Below are 19329 nucleotides of genomic sequence, written 5' to 3' on the forward strand. Positions count from 1 at the left end.
ATGGGTGGAAACTAATCAAGGAGAGAAGCAACTTAGAACTAAGGAGAAATTTCCTGACAGTTAGAATAATGAATCAGTGGGACAACTTGCCTCCGGAAGTTGTGAATGCTCCAACACTGAAAGTTTTTAAGAAGATGTTGGATAACTATTTGTCTGAAGTGGTGTAGAGTTTCCTGCCTGGGCAGGGGGTTGGGCTAGAAGACCTCCAAGGTTCCTTCTAACTCTGTTGTTCTATTCTAACTTTGAAGGAGTGGCGATTTTTTTTTAGCCATGGGGAAATCATGAAGTCATTACTCCTGATCTAACTTCTTCCCTCCTTCACTTACTGTTGAGTAAAAGTAAATAGAAATAAGGATTCTATTTCATTCTAATTTTTACAAACCTTCTGTGCCACGGTTATTATGCAACAGTTTAAAAAAAATAGGGGGGAACTCCCCCCCAGATCACAAAATTGACAATGAGATAGCCATTGACAATGCAATATGTTATCTTTTTCCAAAGGTAGAAATCTATCAATTATCCCCAGCTTTTATCCCACTGAAATTTTACCAAATTCAGGATTCGGTTTAGATCATTCGTTCATTAATACCCTTGGGGAGTTGTCTTTATTTAGCCGACGTCCACATTGTACTCAACAATTACTATCTTAGGCGTATCTGGCTAATGGAATACCTGCACTTAAGTAGGCAAGTGGATTAATGTATTGAAATGCCCCTGTACTCTAGGGTGACTTTATCTCAACAACCAAATGTCATAGATGGTCAAATTCAGACATTACCATCTATGGCAACAATAAATTTCTTGTCTTCGTCTTGAGTAAGCAGGAGATTGTACATATGAAATTATAAACTAAGTGCGCTGCAGTAAGGCTATCAATGGAATGCTTAATAACGTGTATCTTCTGAGCGTCATACATACCGGGGAAGTGGCTGGAAATGATCATAGGGCATGATTTCCTTAAATCCATCACTGTGAATAAAGCAGAGGCATTTTACAAAGTTATTTGCCAGATGCTGGATGACAATTTTCCATGTGATACATTCCTTTATAAACAAAACATGCACCAAACGTAGGAGAACAACTCAGTGCTATGGTGGGTTCTGTTCTCCTCTTGGCTGTCCTACCTTAATTGTTGAATTTAGTTTTCCCAAGGAGATAAGTAAGGAAACCCGTTCGCTAAAAAAGAGAAATATAATTCTGGGATTTTTTTTGGTAAAAAACATGAAATTACTGCAGCAGTCATTTTCCTAGTCCCCGAGAAGAGTTGGAGTAGGTGGGTGGGTGGATGGGGGAAAGGTCTAAAAGCTGATGTTACTTTAGAGATTATGGCATCCACAATTCACTCACTCTGCCTGTATAGAACACATCTATACACATCTGTTGTTAGCTGGGATTGTAATTTCTCTGCTGGAAATTACAATAGAGAAAAACATATATCCAGAATCCTCGATATTAATCATCTGAAGTTAGGGTCTTCATTGCCTCTAATACAAGGAGCTGCTTCCTGAACACCATTGTGAATGTTGTGCCTCGCTCGCCCCCCTCTCCGCAGCCGGGCCCCTCTCATCTCCTGCTATGTCAGCCAGAGACTGATAGTGCAGAAGAATGTCCTGGCATGCCTCCAGCCCCCCAGCCCTGGCACCATGCCTGGACAAACCGAACAAACAAACCTCCCCCTGATAGCATGTGCGCCTGAAGCCAACCACGAGCTGGAATTGCCGGCAGCTGGGGACGAAACGATGCAGTGGATAGATAGATCCACGCTTCCGGAGAATGGAGAGGCGATGTCAGCAAAAGGAAGGGAGGGGCAGGCCTGAATAAGTGCTGAGTCATGGAGCCACACCCCATGGCCTATAAAGGATCTGCTTTCTGGCATTCTTTGAGTCAGGCAAAGTCTAATTTGGATTGCTGAAGTCACATCCTGGTCTCCTGCCTGCTCTGAGAACTCTGACAGAACTTTGGCAAAGCTGCAGAGGCTTTGCGGCCACGCTTGATATGGACTTCCCTAACCCGGCCGTCAGAGGAGGAGTGGGACACGACAGTGAAGCCTTTTGATGTTTTCAATCCCTCCTCAGAAATCAGGTTTTCCACAGATATTTCTGTCATTCCAAAATTCTAGCGGAATGAAATAGGCTTCCAGGTGAAAGATACATGATAAGCCAAAGGGTCCCCCTGGGGAGGGGGGGAGGGGAGGTTAAGTGATTGATTTTAACCCCCTGTGTTACTCTCATTCCAGGACACGCTTTTCTGATGAGGGGGGTGGGGCGGCCTGTCAGACCTGGAAGCCATCTTTTTCATTTGGGCCTTCAAGCCTGCCACATCTTCTTCTGTGGGAAAATGGGAGGGGGGATTGCATAGAGTATGGGTGATATGTAGTCAAAACAACATTCCTCTCTCAGAGAGTCAAGGACACATTGCCCTGGCACCGGTAGGGTCCCACATGACTGGGAGGTTTCTCCAGTTTGGACGGTGGATGATTGGACCATGTGATGGATATGTGGATGCTGGGCAGGGACTTGAACTTTCACTTGGGTGGGGAAAACCTGGAAACTTTCAGATTCGGGTTTTCCTAGATGTGACAATATGACATCTTCAAGAAAAAGGAACTTTGAGGAAACTCAAGCCTCGGAGTCTTCTTTTGTTGGGGGTGTTACTTGGAACCCTGATTCCAAGGATCTGCTTGGAAACATTCTTTGCAAAAGAGTCTTTAACTGAAATGCAATTGCCAATTCTTTTCCTGTTCCCCTTCCTGCTTCTTGATTTTCTGTTTTTAGCCTCCAAGGGCTGACCCTCGTTTTTTTCGTTCCCTTTTAGGGTCCTTGTATATGGGTGGAACTACGTAAATTAATACCGCTCCTTCGGGGATTAGTGTGCTATCTGGAATTGTGAATGTAACAAGCTTCAGAGTCTTCTTGAGGCACAGTAAGGAACTGCGATATGCAAAAACTTTGTTCCGGAAGGGCCAGGGATGAAAATGGCAAAACCCAGCCCTCTGCCCTGGTGTGATTAGGAAAACAGCAGGCTCTGTCTCTGCTTCTCCATGGATTCCATCTCAAACATTCTGGCCCATCTCCAGCAATTGAGCCCAGAGGACTTCAACTGAAGTAGTCCCACAAGTCTTGGAGGTTGGGCATTCCAACCCTCAGACTTGAGTCTGGTCCGAATAACTACGAGAAGAAGTAATAGGAAACGAAGAAGAACATTCACCCCTCACACACACACCCAAGAATTTTAGCACCTTCATCTCTAGAATTCTCAATATTTAATGGCAAGTCCTCGTATTACACACTTCCTCACCCTTTAATAAAACTCTCATGAAGCTCCAGAAAGTTTAACTGTTCGAAGAGCTGCCTGCCTGCCTGTCTCTCTTGTGAAAGGAGAAGGCAAATATATGTGTCCCAGGATAATGCTGCAGGATCTGAGTTTGTCACTGGGACCCAAGTTTCATTCTTCTTCCAAGCTTTCAGGCACATACTGGAGACCATCCTCAGGGTCAGGCAACTTCACTCTCTCCAGAATGTGTGCCTTGGGCTGTTCTATAAGAAGAACAAACTTTTGGTCCCAATGACCAATCCAGAAAATTTGCGTAACAATTTATTCCCTGAATTCCAGCGCTGGAATTTGAAACCCACTAATGACCTATACTATTTCAGAATTAGGCTCTTAAGAGCAAAAAAAATAAAATAAAAATAAAATTGATTGGCAAATCTAAACACGATCAGTACAGTTTGTGAGATCCTTGGTGCTCCCTGAGCTTGGTTGTTTTCTTCCTGGTATTTCATGATCAAACTAGATAACATCATCAGTGTTGCACTAGCATTGATGATGCTTCCTACTTGCATGACGAAACATCTGCAAGAAAACAGCCAAGCTCAGAGAGCACCAAGGAGCCCACAGATCTTTCCTGAGCTGCAAATATTTTCTTTTATCAGTATTATCAACTTGTGCTGTTGGCTGCATGTTCAGCTCATCTTGGAGTGTGTAAAGCAGTGTTTCTCAACCTCAGACGCTTGAAGATGGGTAGCGGGAGAATTCTGGAAGTCTATATAGCTCAAAGGAGACACAAGATGTCCTTTGCGAGGATAGACCTGCCAGAAGGATCTGGGAACCTCTGTGTAGCCAAGCTTTAGAGATCTCACAACCAAATGATTTTATTCCACTGGGATTAGAAGAAAAGGATAATTTAGTTGTAGGAAATAAAACCCACCCTTGAAGCATTTCTCTTTTATTTATTGGATAGATCAGCGACATTGCCAGCTGGCATTTAAGGGTTTTGGGCTAGATATTGAATGTTATTTTAAGATGCTCTTGCAGAGCCAGGAAACAGCACCAGACAGTCCAACGGCCAGCAGCCTTAAATGTCATTGTGCAACTCAATATGCAACCTGCAGCTGCTTTAGGAACTTGGCAAAAGCCAGATGTGGTACAAGGGCCTTGCCTTGCACAGAACTGGAGTCCGTTTCCCTTAAAATAGATTGACGCTTTCAGAGGCTGATTGTTGTGACCCAGGTTCCTGGACCTGGACTCCTGGACTCGGATGATTCAGAAAGTGAGGGAGAAGACCTGGCAAGCCCTGTTTCTCTTGAGCCCTCTCCCTCCCTGGCACCCACTCAAAGGGAGGAGGAGGGGCCAGCAAGGCCTGATTCTCTCGAGCCTTCTTCTGATTTGGCAACGCCCCAAGAACAGTTTTGGAGTGATGCAAGGCTGTGCAGACGTGATCGGCGCGTGCCGCAGAAGCAGCGTTGGGATAAAGCCAAGGAATGATGGTCATGCAGTGACATCTGCAGAGACTATAAATAGGAGGCGGGACTTCCTGGTTTTTTGTCTTGGACAAAGCAATGAATTTGCGCGGGCAAACTGTATCAATGGAGGGAAGAATATATTCGTGAGTAATTCTGGCCTTATCTATAATTTCCTCGTTATCTCCAGAAACTTGGCAGGCCCGTGGGTAGACGTGGCCAGGACATTTATCTATGTAAATAAAGCAGAAGAGGAGGCCTTTGACTGACTCTTTCTTGGGAGTATTGGGGGAGGGAAACAGAACACTGATCCAAAAAGGAAAGGAAGTCATGTGATCGCTTGTGGCCTCCAGTAGGTCAAGCATTCCCAATGAGCAAGCTGGGAAAAAATCAGAATGCCTTGAAGAAGGACAAGTAATGGATGATGGTGAAGAGTTTTAGCATCTTGGATTCATTCGTTGTTCTCTGGACTCTGAAGGTGGAAGAATGAGGGCCGGGAGGATATCTCCTTGGTAATGACGTCTCTTTCCTCAACAACATCCATGGAGGTCATAATGTACCAGAATCCTCAGGCATTGCCCACAGTTCAGGAGATGGTGACCTCGAAACATTTTTCCACCCCATCATTTCTCCTCCGAAACCAAGATCATATCATGTTGGAGCCTCATTCTGATAAGACACCATCCCCTCTGAATGTCGTTTTTAATGATCCTCCCTGCATCTCCCCGTTTGAGAAGCCAGGATTTTATCTTGCAGTTCTATGGGAAGAATCTTCACCTCAGACCAGTTGGTGTTTAGGTTTAGAGCAACCCCACAGAAACAGATTTAAAACGTCACTCAAGAATAGGAGTATGCAGATACAAGAACACCAAGGTGTCAATTCATTTCTATATTTTTTTAAAAATGTAAGAGTATAAAGAGTGGAGTGGAGTGGAGTGGGGAGGAGAGGAGAGGAGAGGGAGAGGCAGAAGGAGAGGGAGAAAGAGAAAGAGGAGGAGAAGGAGAAGGAAAGGAAAAAGAAGAGGCGGAAGGAGAGAGAGAAGGAGAAAGAGAAGGAGGAGGAGGAGGAAAAAGGAGAGGCAGAGGGAAAGGAAGAAAGAGGAGGAGAGGCAGAGGAAAAACAAAAGGCAGAGGCAGAAGGAGAGGGAGAGGGAGAAAGAGAAGGAGAGGGAGAAGGAGAAAGAGATGGAGCGGAAAAAGGAGAGGAACAGAGAGGGAAAGGTGAGGAGACTAATGTAGGGTAGCATAGCATGACGTAGCATAGAGTAGCATACTGTAATGTAGAGTAGCGTAGAGTAGAGATATACTTCCTACATATATTGAGAGCTCAGCCCATCACTGCCTTTGTGAGTAATGGGCACCCGGCTAGTTATAAATAAAAAGGAATTAGCAAGGACTTGGAAACTAAAATGCCAACCACCCATATTTATACCTTGGCATACAAACCTTGAAGGGCAGGGATCCATGTTGCATTCTTTCAGCTTTGGTTTGGGTTTCTTGTTTTCAGGATAATAATGGCAATACTGATCTGGTACCACCCGCTTGGAACGGATATCTACGCATTCTGCGGAGTTCAGCTGATAACCTAGAATGGGGTGAGAATGGGCCACATCTGAGGATCAGATCGGCCTAATTATTCAGTCACCCATTTCTCCTTGCAATGCCTCACGCCTCCTCCATTTGTCTTTTTCACTAGCCATGCCTTACGACACCGGCGAACCGAGTGGCATACCACCCACAACCACGTAATACATTTGCACAGCCATGTGATCACAGCAGCTGCTTCCCTTTTTGGTTATACACTCCCTTCCCGTCAACAAGGCACATTCCCACCTGCTCTGATTCCCCCATGATTACAATGGAGCCATCAGAATGTGCCTCAACCCCTTTGTAACAGGGGTGAAATTCAGCAGGTTCTGACAGGTCCTGGAGAACCGGTAGCGGAACTTTTGAGCGGTTTGGAGAACCGGCAAATACCACCTCTGGCTGGCCCCAGAGTGGTGTGGGAATGGAGATTTTGCAATATCCTTCCCCTGCCAAGCCCACCAAGCCACACCCACAGAACCAGTAGGGGGGGGGAAATTGGATTTCACCCCTGCTTTGTAACCCTCTCAGTGATGGAACCTGGTGCTTTGGGGAGACACAATTCTGTCAGCTGAAACTGACAAGATTCAACCTGGAAATAAGGAGAAATTTTCTGACTGTGAGCACAGAAGTTGCCTTCAGAAGTTGTGGGAGCTTCATCACTGGAAGCTTTCAAGAAGAGACTGGACTAACATCTGTCAGAAATGGTGTAGGGTCTCCTGCTTGAGCAGGGGGTTGGACTAGATGATCTACAAGGTCCCTTCCAACTCTGTTAATCTGTTATCTATTATCTGAGTTCATCTCATTTCAAAGTCTATCTACCTTAAAGAAACAGGCACATCATTTTCCTGAACTTCCTCTCTGTGGCTTGGAGGCTGAATCTCTGGGCAGCTCCTAAATAAAACCTACTGCAAGCTTCAATCCTAATAATGCAGAACTTGCAAAAAGGAAGGAAGGAAGGAAGGGAGGGAGGGAGGGAGGGAGGGAGGAAGGAAGGAAGGAAGGAAGGAAGGAAGGAAGGAAGGAAGGAAGGAAGGAAGGAAGGAAGGAAGGAAGGAAGGAAGATGGGAGGGAGAGAAGGAAGGGAGGGAGGGAGGGAGGGAAGGAAGGAAGGAAGGAAGGGGGGGGGATGTCCAGAAGCAGAAATTTTGAATTTCTCTTTGAACCTCTTCCATAGCATGCTGTCTAAAATTTGCACGCAGCTTACCATGCTATATATACTGAGGTAGCTCACAGAAATGTATCATTGGCAGATTTTCCTGTGGCTTCAGGCAACACCAAAAGTAATTAAAACTGGAAGCCGCAATCTCTCTTACTCAAGAGGAGAGCCAAACCCACCACTCGGCCCAGCCCTGCAAAACCACAAATATTTTTAGCCTGGCTCCTCCATGCTCAGCAACAGGAGGTGAAGACAAAGAAAACACAACTCTCCAGAAAGCTGCCCGGGTGTAAGGGATCTACAATTAAGGAGGCAGAGGAAGGAAGAGAAGCTCATTTGTAAGGAAGGGCAGGCTTCTTTGTCAGGTAACTGTAACAGAGTTGGAAGGGACCTTGGAGGTCATCTAGTCCAACCCCCTGCTCACGCAGACCTACGCTAGGGATTCAAACCGCCGAACTGCCGACCTTTCTGATCAACAAACTCAGCGTCTTAGCCACTTAGCCAGGCTAAAGGTGATGTGTCTGTGTGTGTTGGTTTTTAAGCAAGCAAACAAAAAGGACACCCCCCCCCAAAAAAAAACCTTGCAATGTGAAGACTAGCAAGCCAACATTGGCCAAGGTGAAAAAGCCTGCAGGGTTACAAATAAAAGATTTCTAATGAAGCATCTTTCCTCATCTATCAAGTATCATCACGCAGAAGAATGCAAAACCCGGGAAGAAAAATTGAGCATCGTAATAATTTTAACGCCCTGCACCAAATCCGTTGAACAAGTAAAAAAAAAAAGACGTCCCAACGCTAAAAGGTAAAATGCCTGAACATTTCAACCCTTGATTTAAACCCAGCTGCATTTTATGGGACGCACATGGCTTGGCGAAATCCCTTCGGGCTTCATGGAGGAGAACCGAAGGCAGTTTTGAACAAATAATCCGCCGAATGACGGATGGCTGTTCGTTTACGCCTCCCCCTCTTGGTTTTCTTTTGAAAACGATTGTCTCCAGAAAATATTCCAGTCATTTATAAGCCAGCAAAAGAAGCCAAATGGGAGTTGACAATGGCTAAACAACCTTATGTCGGAAGCATTTAAAAAAACAGAGCAACCTTTCTAAAACACACTATTAAGATTAATATCCAGCCGATATTTTTGGCTCATTTCTTACTTAAAGAGAGGGAACGGAGGAAAAAGAAAAAAAACAGAGGAAGAAATGCATTCTTTTACAAGCCCAAGAGTCTTTGCGTCTACATTTTGGCTTTCGAAGCCGACACTACAATTTGGCTTGCACTTTGCGTAGGTGTATGTGTATAGACAGTCCTCGACTTACGACCGCAACTGAGACTGAAATTTCCTGTTGCTAAGCAAGACAGTTGTTAAATGAATCTTGCCCCGTTTTGCAAACTCTGCAGCCGCTAAGTGAATCGCAGCAGTTGTTAAGTTTGCGATGCCGTCGTTAAGTGAATCTGGGTTTCCCCGTTGACTTTGCTTGTCAGACGGTCGCAAAAGGGGGAATCACATGACTCTGGGACGCTGCAGCTGTCATAAATATGAGTCGGTTGCCAAGCGTCTGAATTTGGGGCGCCTGACTGCCATGGTCGTGTGAAAAATGGTCAGCTGTCATTAAACGTATGCCAGTTACCGTGTGATTATGTGATTTTTTAAAAAAATTATGTAAATTGTGCAGATGCTGCGATGGTCATAAGTGTGAAGACTGGTCGTGAGTCACTTTTTCAGTGCTGTTATAACTCTGGTTTCTCTTTGAAGAGGTTTCGCTTCTCATCCAAGAAGCTTCTTCCGCTCTGATTTTTCTTTGAAGACGTTTCCCTTCTCATCCAAGAAGCTTCCTCAGCTCTGAATGGGTGGTAAATCCTTCCATTCCCCATCATCCAATCAGAGCTGAAGAAGCTTCTTAGATGAGAAGTGAAATGTCTTCAAAGAAAAACAAGGAAGTCCAGTTGCCTATCGAAAAAGGATACTTGGGGATAGACTTCCCCAATTCTTCCTCAAATGTCTTTTCAATAGGCAGGACCCGGTGTTTGACAGCTGTTGTCCTGAAAAGATTACTAGCATACGTGTCATGCCTTAACTAGTGCAAATGTGAGACTTCTGCTCACCATTTTAAATGCAGACAGGGAAGAGTTACAACACTGCACCAATTTATTGCATCACCCACAAATCTCATCCTGAAAGCTACCATATTTTTCAAAGTACAAGTTTTTGGGGAGGAAACTAAGAAAACAGCTGATTGGCAGGTGGATCGGCCTCCCGGAATACCCCAATCAGCTGTTCCCAGAGGTGAATTTTAGCAACAGGTTCCTTGGTTGTGAGCTCTGTGCCTTGCTTTTTTTTCTGCCTCTGAAAGCCTCCAAAACAGCTTCAGAAAAAAAGCCTCTGAAGCTCTGTTTAGGGGCTTCTTTTCTGAAGCTCTGTTTGGAGGCTTCTTTTCTGAAGCTCTGTTTGGAGGCTTCTTTTCTGAAGCTCTGTTTGGGGGCTTTTTTTCTGAGAAGCTTCATTTTTGATGCTTTTTTCAGTCTCTGAAACCTCCATTTGAGAAGCTGGGCAGGGCTACATTCGGAGTATAAGACGCACCCAGATTTTCACCCTCTTTTTTTTTGTGGGGGGCGGGAAAGGTGCGTCTTATACTCTGAAAAATACAGTACATATCTATCGCTTCACATCCACAGCTGTACATGCTCCCAAAGCCGCATGCATTACTCACCTCCTCCGCATGTCACCGTACAAGGGAAGAATTCTGTCTGTCGCCACTGGTGACTTATGGGTTGATAGAAGAAGAACTGAACCATGCTCTCTTTGGCAGCAGTATATCTGGCCTAAAGAGAGTCCCATGATAACACATTGGAAAAAGGCATGTCGGCAATCCTTGGCCTGCCGTGGTTTAATTCATGCACCCAAATGCAATGCCGAAAGCCACATGACAACAGGCAAGGACCAAAAAGACCTCATGGGCAACCTGACCTTTGAGCCTGATCATTGAGCGACTCATAAGAGCCGTGGTGGCGCAGTGGTTAGAATGCGGTACTGCAGGGCTAACTCACTGGGATCTATGATAATTTGCCATGGCTAACTTGCCATGATCAACTCACTACAGCCAACTCGTAGTGTTGGACCATTCACCACAGCAATTCATTGCAGGACAAGAGTTACACTGAAATTGAAAAAAAACGCAAACGATGGAATAGAATCATTAAAGAAAGGGTGCAAAAGGAGGGACGGAATAAAATGTGAATTTTTTTTATTTGAATTTATATCCCGCCCTTCTCCGAAGACTCAGGGCGGCTTACAATGAGTTAAGCAATAGTCTTCATCCATTTGTATATTATATACAAAGTCAACTTTTATTGCCCCCAACAATCTGGGACCTCATTTTACCTACCTTATAAAGGATGGAAGGCTGAGTCAACCTTGGGCCTGGTGGGACTTGAACTTGCAGTAATTGCAAGCAGCTGCTGTTAATAACAGACTGTCTTACCAGTCTGAGCCACAGAGGCCCAGAGGCCCATTATTTCAATTTGAAATAATGACATAGAATTGTTCAATTGTCTGGCAGTGAGTTGGCCATGGTTGGCTATGGCAAGCTGTCCCATTCCGAGCTCATTACTCACTCCAGGAGTTTGATCCTGACGGGCTCGAGGTTGACTCAGCCTTCCATCCTTCCGAGGTGGGTAAAGTGAGGAGCCAGATTATTGGGGGCAAGAGGCTGACTCTGTAAGCTGCTTAGAAAGGGCTGTAAAAGCACTATGAAATGGTAGAGAAGGCTAAATGCTATTGCTATAGATACAAATTCAGTTGAGTGCATTCTAGCACTTTCTAAAGAGGTCAGAATGAAGGGCAAGAGGACGAGGCACTACCAAGTCCACAGACAGATAAGATGAATAGAGTAATAGAGTTGGAAGGGACCTTGGAGGTCTTCTAGTCCAACCTCCTGCTTAGGCAGGAAACTCTATAGCATTTCAAACAAATGGTTGAACCTTTGTTTGGCCTCTGGTGGCTCAGCAGACTAAGTCACATTAACACAACTGCTTGCAATTACTGCAGGTTCTAGTCCCACCAGGCCCAAGGTTGACTCAGCCTTCCATCTTTTATAAGGTAGGTAAAATGAGGACCCAGATTGTTGGGGGCAATAAGTTGACTTTGTATATAATATACAAATGGATGAAGACTATTGCTTGACATAGTGTAAGCCGCCCTGAGTCTTCGGAGAAGGGCGGGATATAAATTCCAAAAAAAACAACAACCCTTGGCTAAGAAACTAATTTGAGAAAATATTTCCTTCCTAGAACTGGAGACAGGCTCCTCCTTAGTTCACAAGAAAAAGTGGGAAGGACATTCAGAACTTGCGAGATTCTTTTACAGTAAAAACAGTTCTGACTTGTAGGATGTTGGTGTCTTAGTCTGGCCTGCTTTGGAACACTTTCCTTTTCCTGCTGAAGTTGTTATTTGTTGAACAAAACATTTTCAAAATTATTTATTCATCACATTTACAGACCACCCATCTCCTTCACAAGAGGGACTTTTGGACAGCGGACAATAAAATATCAAAGCATAAAAAAAACACACAATTTTTTTGTTTTGTTTACATTTATATCCCGCCCTTCTCCGAAGACTCAGGGTGGCTTACAGTGTATAAGGCAATAGTCTCATTCTATCTGTATATTTTTTTACAAAGTCAACTTATTGCCCCCCCAACAATCTGGGTCCTCATTTTACCTTCCTTATAAAGGATGGAAGGCTGAGTCAACCTTGGGCCTGGTGGGACTAGAACCTGCAGTAATTGCAGGCAGCTGTGTTTAATAACAGGCTTCTTACAGCCTGAGCTATCCCGGCCCCTTCACCCAAATGAAGGTGAATATACGTCTTTTGGGATAACGTTGCAGGATCCAATCTGGGTCGATCACCGGGACCAGAGTTTTTGTTTCGAAGCACAAGTCTGAAAGCTCGGAAGACAAAACCTCTGGTCCCAGTGTAAAAGGTAAAGGTTCCCCTCACACGTGCGCTAGTCGTTCCCAACTCTAGGGGGCAATGCTCATCTTTGTTTCAAAGCCGAAGAGTCAACACTGTCCGACGATGTCTCCGCGGTCGTGTGGCCGGCATGACTGAACGCCAAAGGCGCACAGAACGCTCTTCCCTTCCAAACAAAGGTGGTCCCTATTTTTTCTACTTGCATTTTTTACGTGCTAGGTTGGCAGAAGCTAGGACAAGTAACGGGAGTGAGTAACGGGAGCTCACCCCATTATGCGGCAGCACTAGGGATTCAAACCGCTGAACTGCCGACCTTTCGATCGACAAGATCCCAGTGATCAACCCATAAAAAGCAGTATGCAAAATTTAAAAGAAGCAAGGGATGTTAAAAATTAATTTAAAAACGGCGAAGGACGTTCAGGATGCTAGCCAGCTCCATGGGTGCACGCGCACACCAAGCAAGGGGAGCAAAGCCGTGTTTTTATGTCTATGGAAAGCCAGAGGATTTGCCTCATTTCTGATGGGGGAGCATTCCACAAGGTGGGGGCAACAACAAGGGAAGGCTGTCTTCCTGGACCCCACAATCTGGAATTCTTCGGCTGATGGGGTACGCAACATATCTTCCCTGCCTGACTGGGTGGGACGGGGTGAAGATACAGGAATTCCCAGACAAAACTTTGACACAGCACAAAGTGTCTTACCTTGACAATGAAATCGGCTCCAAGAGGCCCTGGGATTTTTATCGTTTCTCTCTCTGGGCCCTTCTGAAATTCAACTGTCGTGTTCTCAATGATATACATTCCAGGGGCATTGAAACTGTGTTCTCCAGTATCTCCCTGTAGTGTCTTTGATTCAATCACTGAAAAGCATAAGTGGTGGGGGGAATACAAATGATCCTTTAGCAGATTATGATGAATTTATGCCACTGGTTTACTGAAAGCACATGCTGCACCAAATGTTGTAAATATAAAACACAGGTTGCCGTATGCACTATTTATATCAATATATCAATATATACAATCCCATTTTTTCATGCTTTCCATTTATAGATGTCCAGACGATTCCCAGTATAACAAAATTTAAAAAAAAACAAAACCCTAATTTATCACTGGTATACAGTTAAGGAGAAATTCCTGTTGCTTTGCACGGCCTCACAGTATTTTTTTAAAAAAAGTTAAGCATTTCATGGCATCGTTTTAAAATAATACCAAGAGAATTCCAGGAACGCACAAACACAGAGATTCTCTGGAAAAAGCAGTCCAGAAGAAACATCCAAATCTTTTCGATCCAGACAAGTCTTCCAAGTAAGAAATCTGCCCTTGTACATACCTGTATTTTTTGGAGTATAAGACGCACCTTAGTTTTTGGGGAGGAAAATGGGGGGGGGGAATTCTGCCTATCAGGTATTTATCTGGCTAGTCCTGGCACATTAGTTTGCTCTCTGGTTTTGAGGTTGGGGCTGATTGGGGCTGTGCTTCGAAAGCACAGCTGATTGTCGGAGGGAGAAGCAATTAGAAAAGCAGGCAAAAAAAAAAGTCTTGGAATGTGCAGAAATGGATAAACTTACAAAGGAGATACAAGAAAAAGAGGAAACAGAATATTATATAGTATGGGAGAACTGGTACGAATGGCTAGAGGAGAGATAAAAAGCAAGGAAAGATCAAATAAGGAAGATACAGGAGTAGAAATGTAACAACAAATAAGAGGAAACAGAAGAAATGTAGTTTGTAGAAATGAAATTGGATACACTGTTTTTTATATGTATATATGTAAATAAATTAATATTAGACTTGTATGTATAAAGGATACATTGAAATAAGGGAGAAAAAATGGACAAGTAAGAAATGTTTAACCGTTGTGAAATTGTTGGAAAGAAACTATTGTTTTAAGATTCTTTTTTGTTTTTTGAAAAATGTTTAATAAAAATTATTTTTTAAAAAAAGAAAAGAAAAGCAGGCAAAGCACGGAAGATCGCTTCACTCACGTTGGGGCTGAAAAACAGGTTCAAAAGCACAGCTGATCCTCAGAGAGAGCTCCAGTGACTAAAGCAGGCAAAGCGCAGAAGGCGTAAGGGAAAGGCAGCAGCTGTTCCAGGTAGCCATTTTGGGCACTGCACGGGGTTACATTCGGAGTATAAGACTCTCTTAGGTGGGGAAAAATGTGTCTTATACTCAGAAAAATACGGTAATACTCACAAATGCAAACTCTATTTTAGGAGGCAACCCTCAAGCACCCTTGAAGTTAGTCTTTCTGAATGGATCACATTTTTGTATTCAATATATTTCCCCCTCCCCTGTTCTTTAGAGAGTTTTTTTTTAAGACAAAGCTGGGCAAATCCATTATTCAATACAGGCTGGGAATCATAAATAGGAGGCCAGAGGCACCAATATCACACAAGACCGTTAAATTGCCTTTTTCATCACAAACACACTGGTGCATGAAAAGGCAGCAATCGCCTGTAAGTGTATTTATTGCTCTTAGTTCTGCCAGGCTGACACACACGCTATTGATGTGGTCGGAAAAGCAGAAAGAAGATTCCATCAGCTGCTTAGATGTGGGAGAGGGGATCGATTAGACATCTCTCCGAGCAATGTGCCAAAAAGAACGAAATAGCAACTTCATCTTGGTCTGCTTGCATATCTGGACAACATCAGCATTATCACCCAGATCACAATGCCCATCCCCCACTATACTAAAATTGAGGCTCTTCAACATTGCAATCCAGTGTTGACACATTCTGCAGGTTTGGGGTTTTCTTTGGAAAAGTGATCATTGGCAGGCAACTGTGTAATGTTGGCATTTATTTCAGTAGTCATTCTCAAACCTTGGCAAACTTTTAAGATGCGTAGACTTCAACTTCAGCTGGCTGGGGATATTCTGGGTGTTGAAGTCCACACACCTTAAAGTTGTCAAGGTTGAGAAAGACTATTTCACAGTTACACAGCCTATGAACAATGAGAGGCACAATTTAAGACTTAGAGGAAGCAGCCATAATCTGTTTCTCCTCCATCGGTTCCTAAGGGAAACCATCTGTCTTCTAAGATAGATATACTGCCTGAACTTAATATTCTTCTTGTGTGTTTCTTCATAGACCAAAATTATATTTATCCTGAGCTAATGCACCAGAGACAAATTCTTTGTGTGTCCAATCACACTTAGTCAATAAAGAATATTCTCTCCTCTCCTCTCCTCTCCCCTCCCCTCCCCTCCCCTCCCTTCCCCCCCCCCATGGACTGCCATCTGTCAGAAATAGAGTAGGATCTCCTGCTTGGGCAGGGGATTGGACTGTTATTCTGTTATTCTGTTATTAGTTCTATCATTAAATGATTTATATTGATATGATTTATATTGATATATTGATCATCAATTGTGTTGTAAATGTTGTACCTTGATGAACGTATCTTTTCTTTTATGTACACTGAGAGCATATGCACCAAGACAAATTCCTTGTGTGTCCAATCACACTTGGCCAATAAAATTCTATTCTATTCTATTCTATTCTATTTAGTCTGTATTTTGTCATTTTTATTCACATCATGAGATTACTGATTACTTACTGAATACTTTGATGATACAAGATTCATTGTGCCCATGGCATTCCCCTCATTGATTACACTAGCATCCTCTGTCTTCCATTATCTTTTCTCTGACAAGACCATGCTGGCTTTTGTTAAAGGTTACATTCTAATCCAAGTGCACACAGATCATCTAATAATGGTATAGGTTCTGCTACTTGAGCAGGGGGTTGGACTAGAAGACCTCCAAGGTCCCTTCCAACTCTGCTATTCTATTCTATTCTATTCTATTCTATTCTATTCTATTCTATTCTATTCTATTCTATTCTAGACTATCCTATCCTATCCTATCCTATCCTAGCCTAGCCTAGCCTAGCCTAGCCTAGCCTAGCCTATTCCTTAGCTGCACTGATTGGTTATGTGCCATCAAGTTAGTGTCAACTTTTAGCAACCTCATAGATAGATTTTTTCCCCCTGTAATGATCTGTTCCCATCTTGATCTTTCAGATCTTCCAACTGGGCATTATCGTCATCACTTTAACATATTTATGGAGCAGAGGAATGGACTCCTGGACATCCTCTACCTCTCTTTCCTTCCATATTTTCCCAGCATTAGAACCTTCTCCAGAGACTTCATCTACAGAAGAAAAGCTATTTATGCCCATCCTCCCCGCCAACAATAAAATACTTTAGGAATCTCATCTCGAAATACACTATGAGAATATGACCTCCTTGGCAGTGGTAATTTTTTTTTTTTACTACCAGTTCTGTGGGCATGGCTTGGTGGCCGTGGTGTGGCCTGGTGGGCATGGCAGGGGAAGGACACTGCAAAATCTCCATTTCCATCACACTCCAGGTGAAGGATATTGCAAAATCTCCATTCCCACCCCACTCTGGGGCCAGCCAGAGGTGGCATTTGTCAGTTCTCTGAACTACTCAAAATTTCCGCTACCAGTTCTCCAGAACCTGTCAGAACCTGCTGGATTTCACCCCTGCTCCTTCACCAAGTCAAAGGTCTACCTGACTTCTGCTTTGATGCAACTAATGCCAACAGCCCTAACAACTTCGGTGTACTTCAGCTATTGAATTTGCTCATCGGGCTGAATAATTCAGCACCCATCAAAGCATACCAGAATCTTACTTTTGCAAAACCTTGCAAATATTCCAGTAATCAGTCATCTCAGCTTTACAAATTACCTCCAGGCGGCATATTCCCTGGATGTTAAAAAGCAGGAAATAATGCAAGGGCACAGGGAGAACCCAAGTATCTTTCTCTTGATAAAAGATGCCAGTCCAAATTTATTCTTGGTCTAATTCCAATCAAAACAATGGTGTTGGAAAAGAGGGATAGAATTGGTTCTCTCTGTCTAGACAGAAGTATATTCAAACTCATTTGTTGTAAAGGAAGTCATTTGTCAGATGTCCCTTAAAAAACAACAGGCATCATTTAAACAACACTTAAAATCCTTGGGATCTTTCAGAGGTAAAGAGATCTGGTAATACGTAAACGATAACCACAACAGATGCTTTTAGCAAGAGCAAGAGCACTTAGACTTATATACCGCTTCACAGGGCTTTACAGCCCTCTCTAAGCGGTTTACAGAGTCAGCATCCTGGCCCCCCCAACAATCTGGGTCCTCATTTCACCGACCTCGGAAGGATGGAAGGCTGAGTCAACCTTGAGCCGGTGAGAATTGAACTGTCAACTGCAGACAGCCAGCAGTCAGCAGAATTAGCCTGCAGTACTACATTCGAACCACTGTGTCACCACGGCGGGTGGGCGTGGCTTAGTGGAGGGATTATGTGACTGGGTGGGCGTGGCTATGTAACCATGTGACTGGGGGATTAAAAGACAGAAACTCACTAACCATGTCCTGCTGGAGCAGAATTGGACTAGATGACCTCCAGATCCCTTCCAGCCCTGGACTATCCTCTGAAGCTGTGTCCCGTGCCAGGTTTGTAGTCCTTCCTTCCTCTCCTTTTTCCTCCCTTCCTTCCTCCCTCCCTCTTTCTTTCTTTCTTTCTTTCTCTTTCTTTTTCTTTCTCTCTCTCTCTCTCTCTCTCTCTCAAATGAACCCACCGCCCCCCACCCCATTTTTTGCCTTGCAGGCTTCAGCTTTTTTTAACCTTTTAAAAAATGCTTTTAAAAGTAAAAAAAAAAGGCTCTGACGATCACATGGCTCAGCTGGGCATGGGGGGGTGGGGGAAACAGGGATTTTTGCTACTGGTTCTCCGAACCATCCGCTGCCATTGCTACTGGATCGGCCGATCCGGTCTGAACCGGGAGCATTTCACACCTGCACCAGCAGCCCCAGAGTTTACCTACAAGACCAGTTCCTCTCTACTCTCGCTTGTTCTGTCTGTCAGTACCAATTTCTCTGAGGAATGAGCATCAAGCACTGGGCTGTGAGTAATATATGTACAGCTATTTCTTCAAAAGGAAAGTCATATTTTACAAATCCACTTGTGGCCATCTGGAAATAACAGTAAAGTGCCTTTCCAAGCATATTCCTCCAGAAGGGATGGCTTGGAAATGTCTTTTGAACCTTATACCCCGCAAAGTCATCTAAGTTACAACTCGAACATAACAAGACCTTCGTTTCCCGTTGGTGAACATTTAACTACTAACCCAGCCAAGTGAAATCCTAGCTAACTCGGATTAAACGATGGACCCGTCAGTTTTAGGAGAACACCTGATGATATCCACAACGGGGATCCTTATCGCAAGACTACACTGGGGTGTGATCTATTTTACTGCTGACTTACGTGGGGGACCAAAATCAAAAGCAGTAGCTAGATCAGTGCCAGAAATCATGAATGCAATATGTGTTTTCAAGAAAGGTGCCAGGCTTGGATTTCATTGGTAACAAGCTGCCATAGATCTAATATATTGAGCATAAATAGCTGCTAGTGAAACGCTGGGGCCAGAACGCTCCAAAAATATTTCTGCAAACCAGAGGAAACGGGGTCACAGTAGCAGATGCATTTTAATGGAAACTACTGCAAAAGGACATGGTGGCTCAGTGGCTAAGATGCTGAGCTTGTGGATCGAAAGGCTGGCTGTTCAGTGGTTCGAATCCCTAGTGCGCGTAAGGGGGTGAGCTCCCGTTACTTGTCCCAGCTTCTGCCAACCGAGCAGTTCGAAAGCACATTAAAAAATGCAAGTAGAAAAATAGAGGCCACCTTTGGTGGGAAGGTAACAGCATTCAGTGCGCCTTTGGCATTGAGTCATGCCAGCCACATGACCACGGAGACGTCTTCGGACAGTGCTGGATCTTCAGCTTTGAAACGGAGATGAGCACTGCCCCCCTAGAGTTGGGAACATGTAGCACAAATGTGCAAGGGGAACCTTTACCTTTT

General features: G+C 44.0%; 1 protein-coding gene across 14 annotated transcripts in view; it reads right to left on the reverse strand.

Moving 5' to 3' along the window:
• ADAMTSL3 (ADAMTS like 3) overlaps nucleotides 1-19329 on the reverse strand; it is a 214925-nt gene that overhangs the window by 56472 nt on the left and 139124 nt on the right. For all 14 annotated transcript variants that reach the window (XR_009151984.1, XM_058155751.1, XM_058155756.1 and 11 more), the window contains 4 exons: nucleotides 13156-13313; nucleotides 10194-10305; nucleotides 6186-6324; nucleotides 919-969 (listed from right to left, as the gene is read on the reverse strand). Coding sequence is in view for 13 of the 14 variants with exons in the window: in XM_058155751.1 (XP_058011734.1) it covers nucleotides 919-969; nucleotides 6186-6324; nucleotides 10194-10305; nucleotides 13156-13313 (460 nt within the window). In the remaining variant the exon portion in view is untranslated. The remainder of the gene's footprint in view (nucleotides 1-918; nucleotides 970-6185; nucleotides 6325-10193; nucleotides 10306-13155; nucleotides 13314-19329) is intronic.

Source organism: Ahaetulla prasina, chromosome 13 (genome assembly GCF_028640845.1).
Source record: "Ahaetulla prasina isolate Xishuangbanna chromosome 13, ASM2864084v1, whole genome shotgun sequence".
Lineage (NCBI taxonomy): Eukaryota > Metazoa > Chordata > Lepidosauria > Squamata > Colubridae > Ahaetulla > Ahaetulla prasina.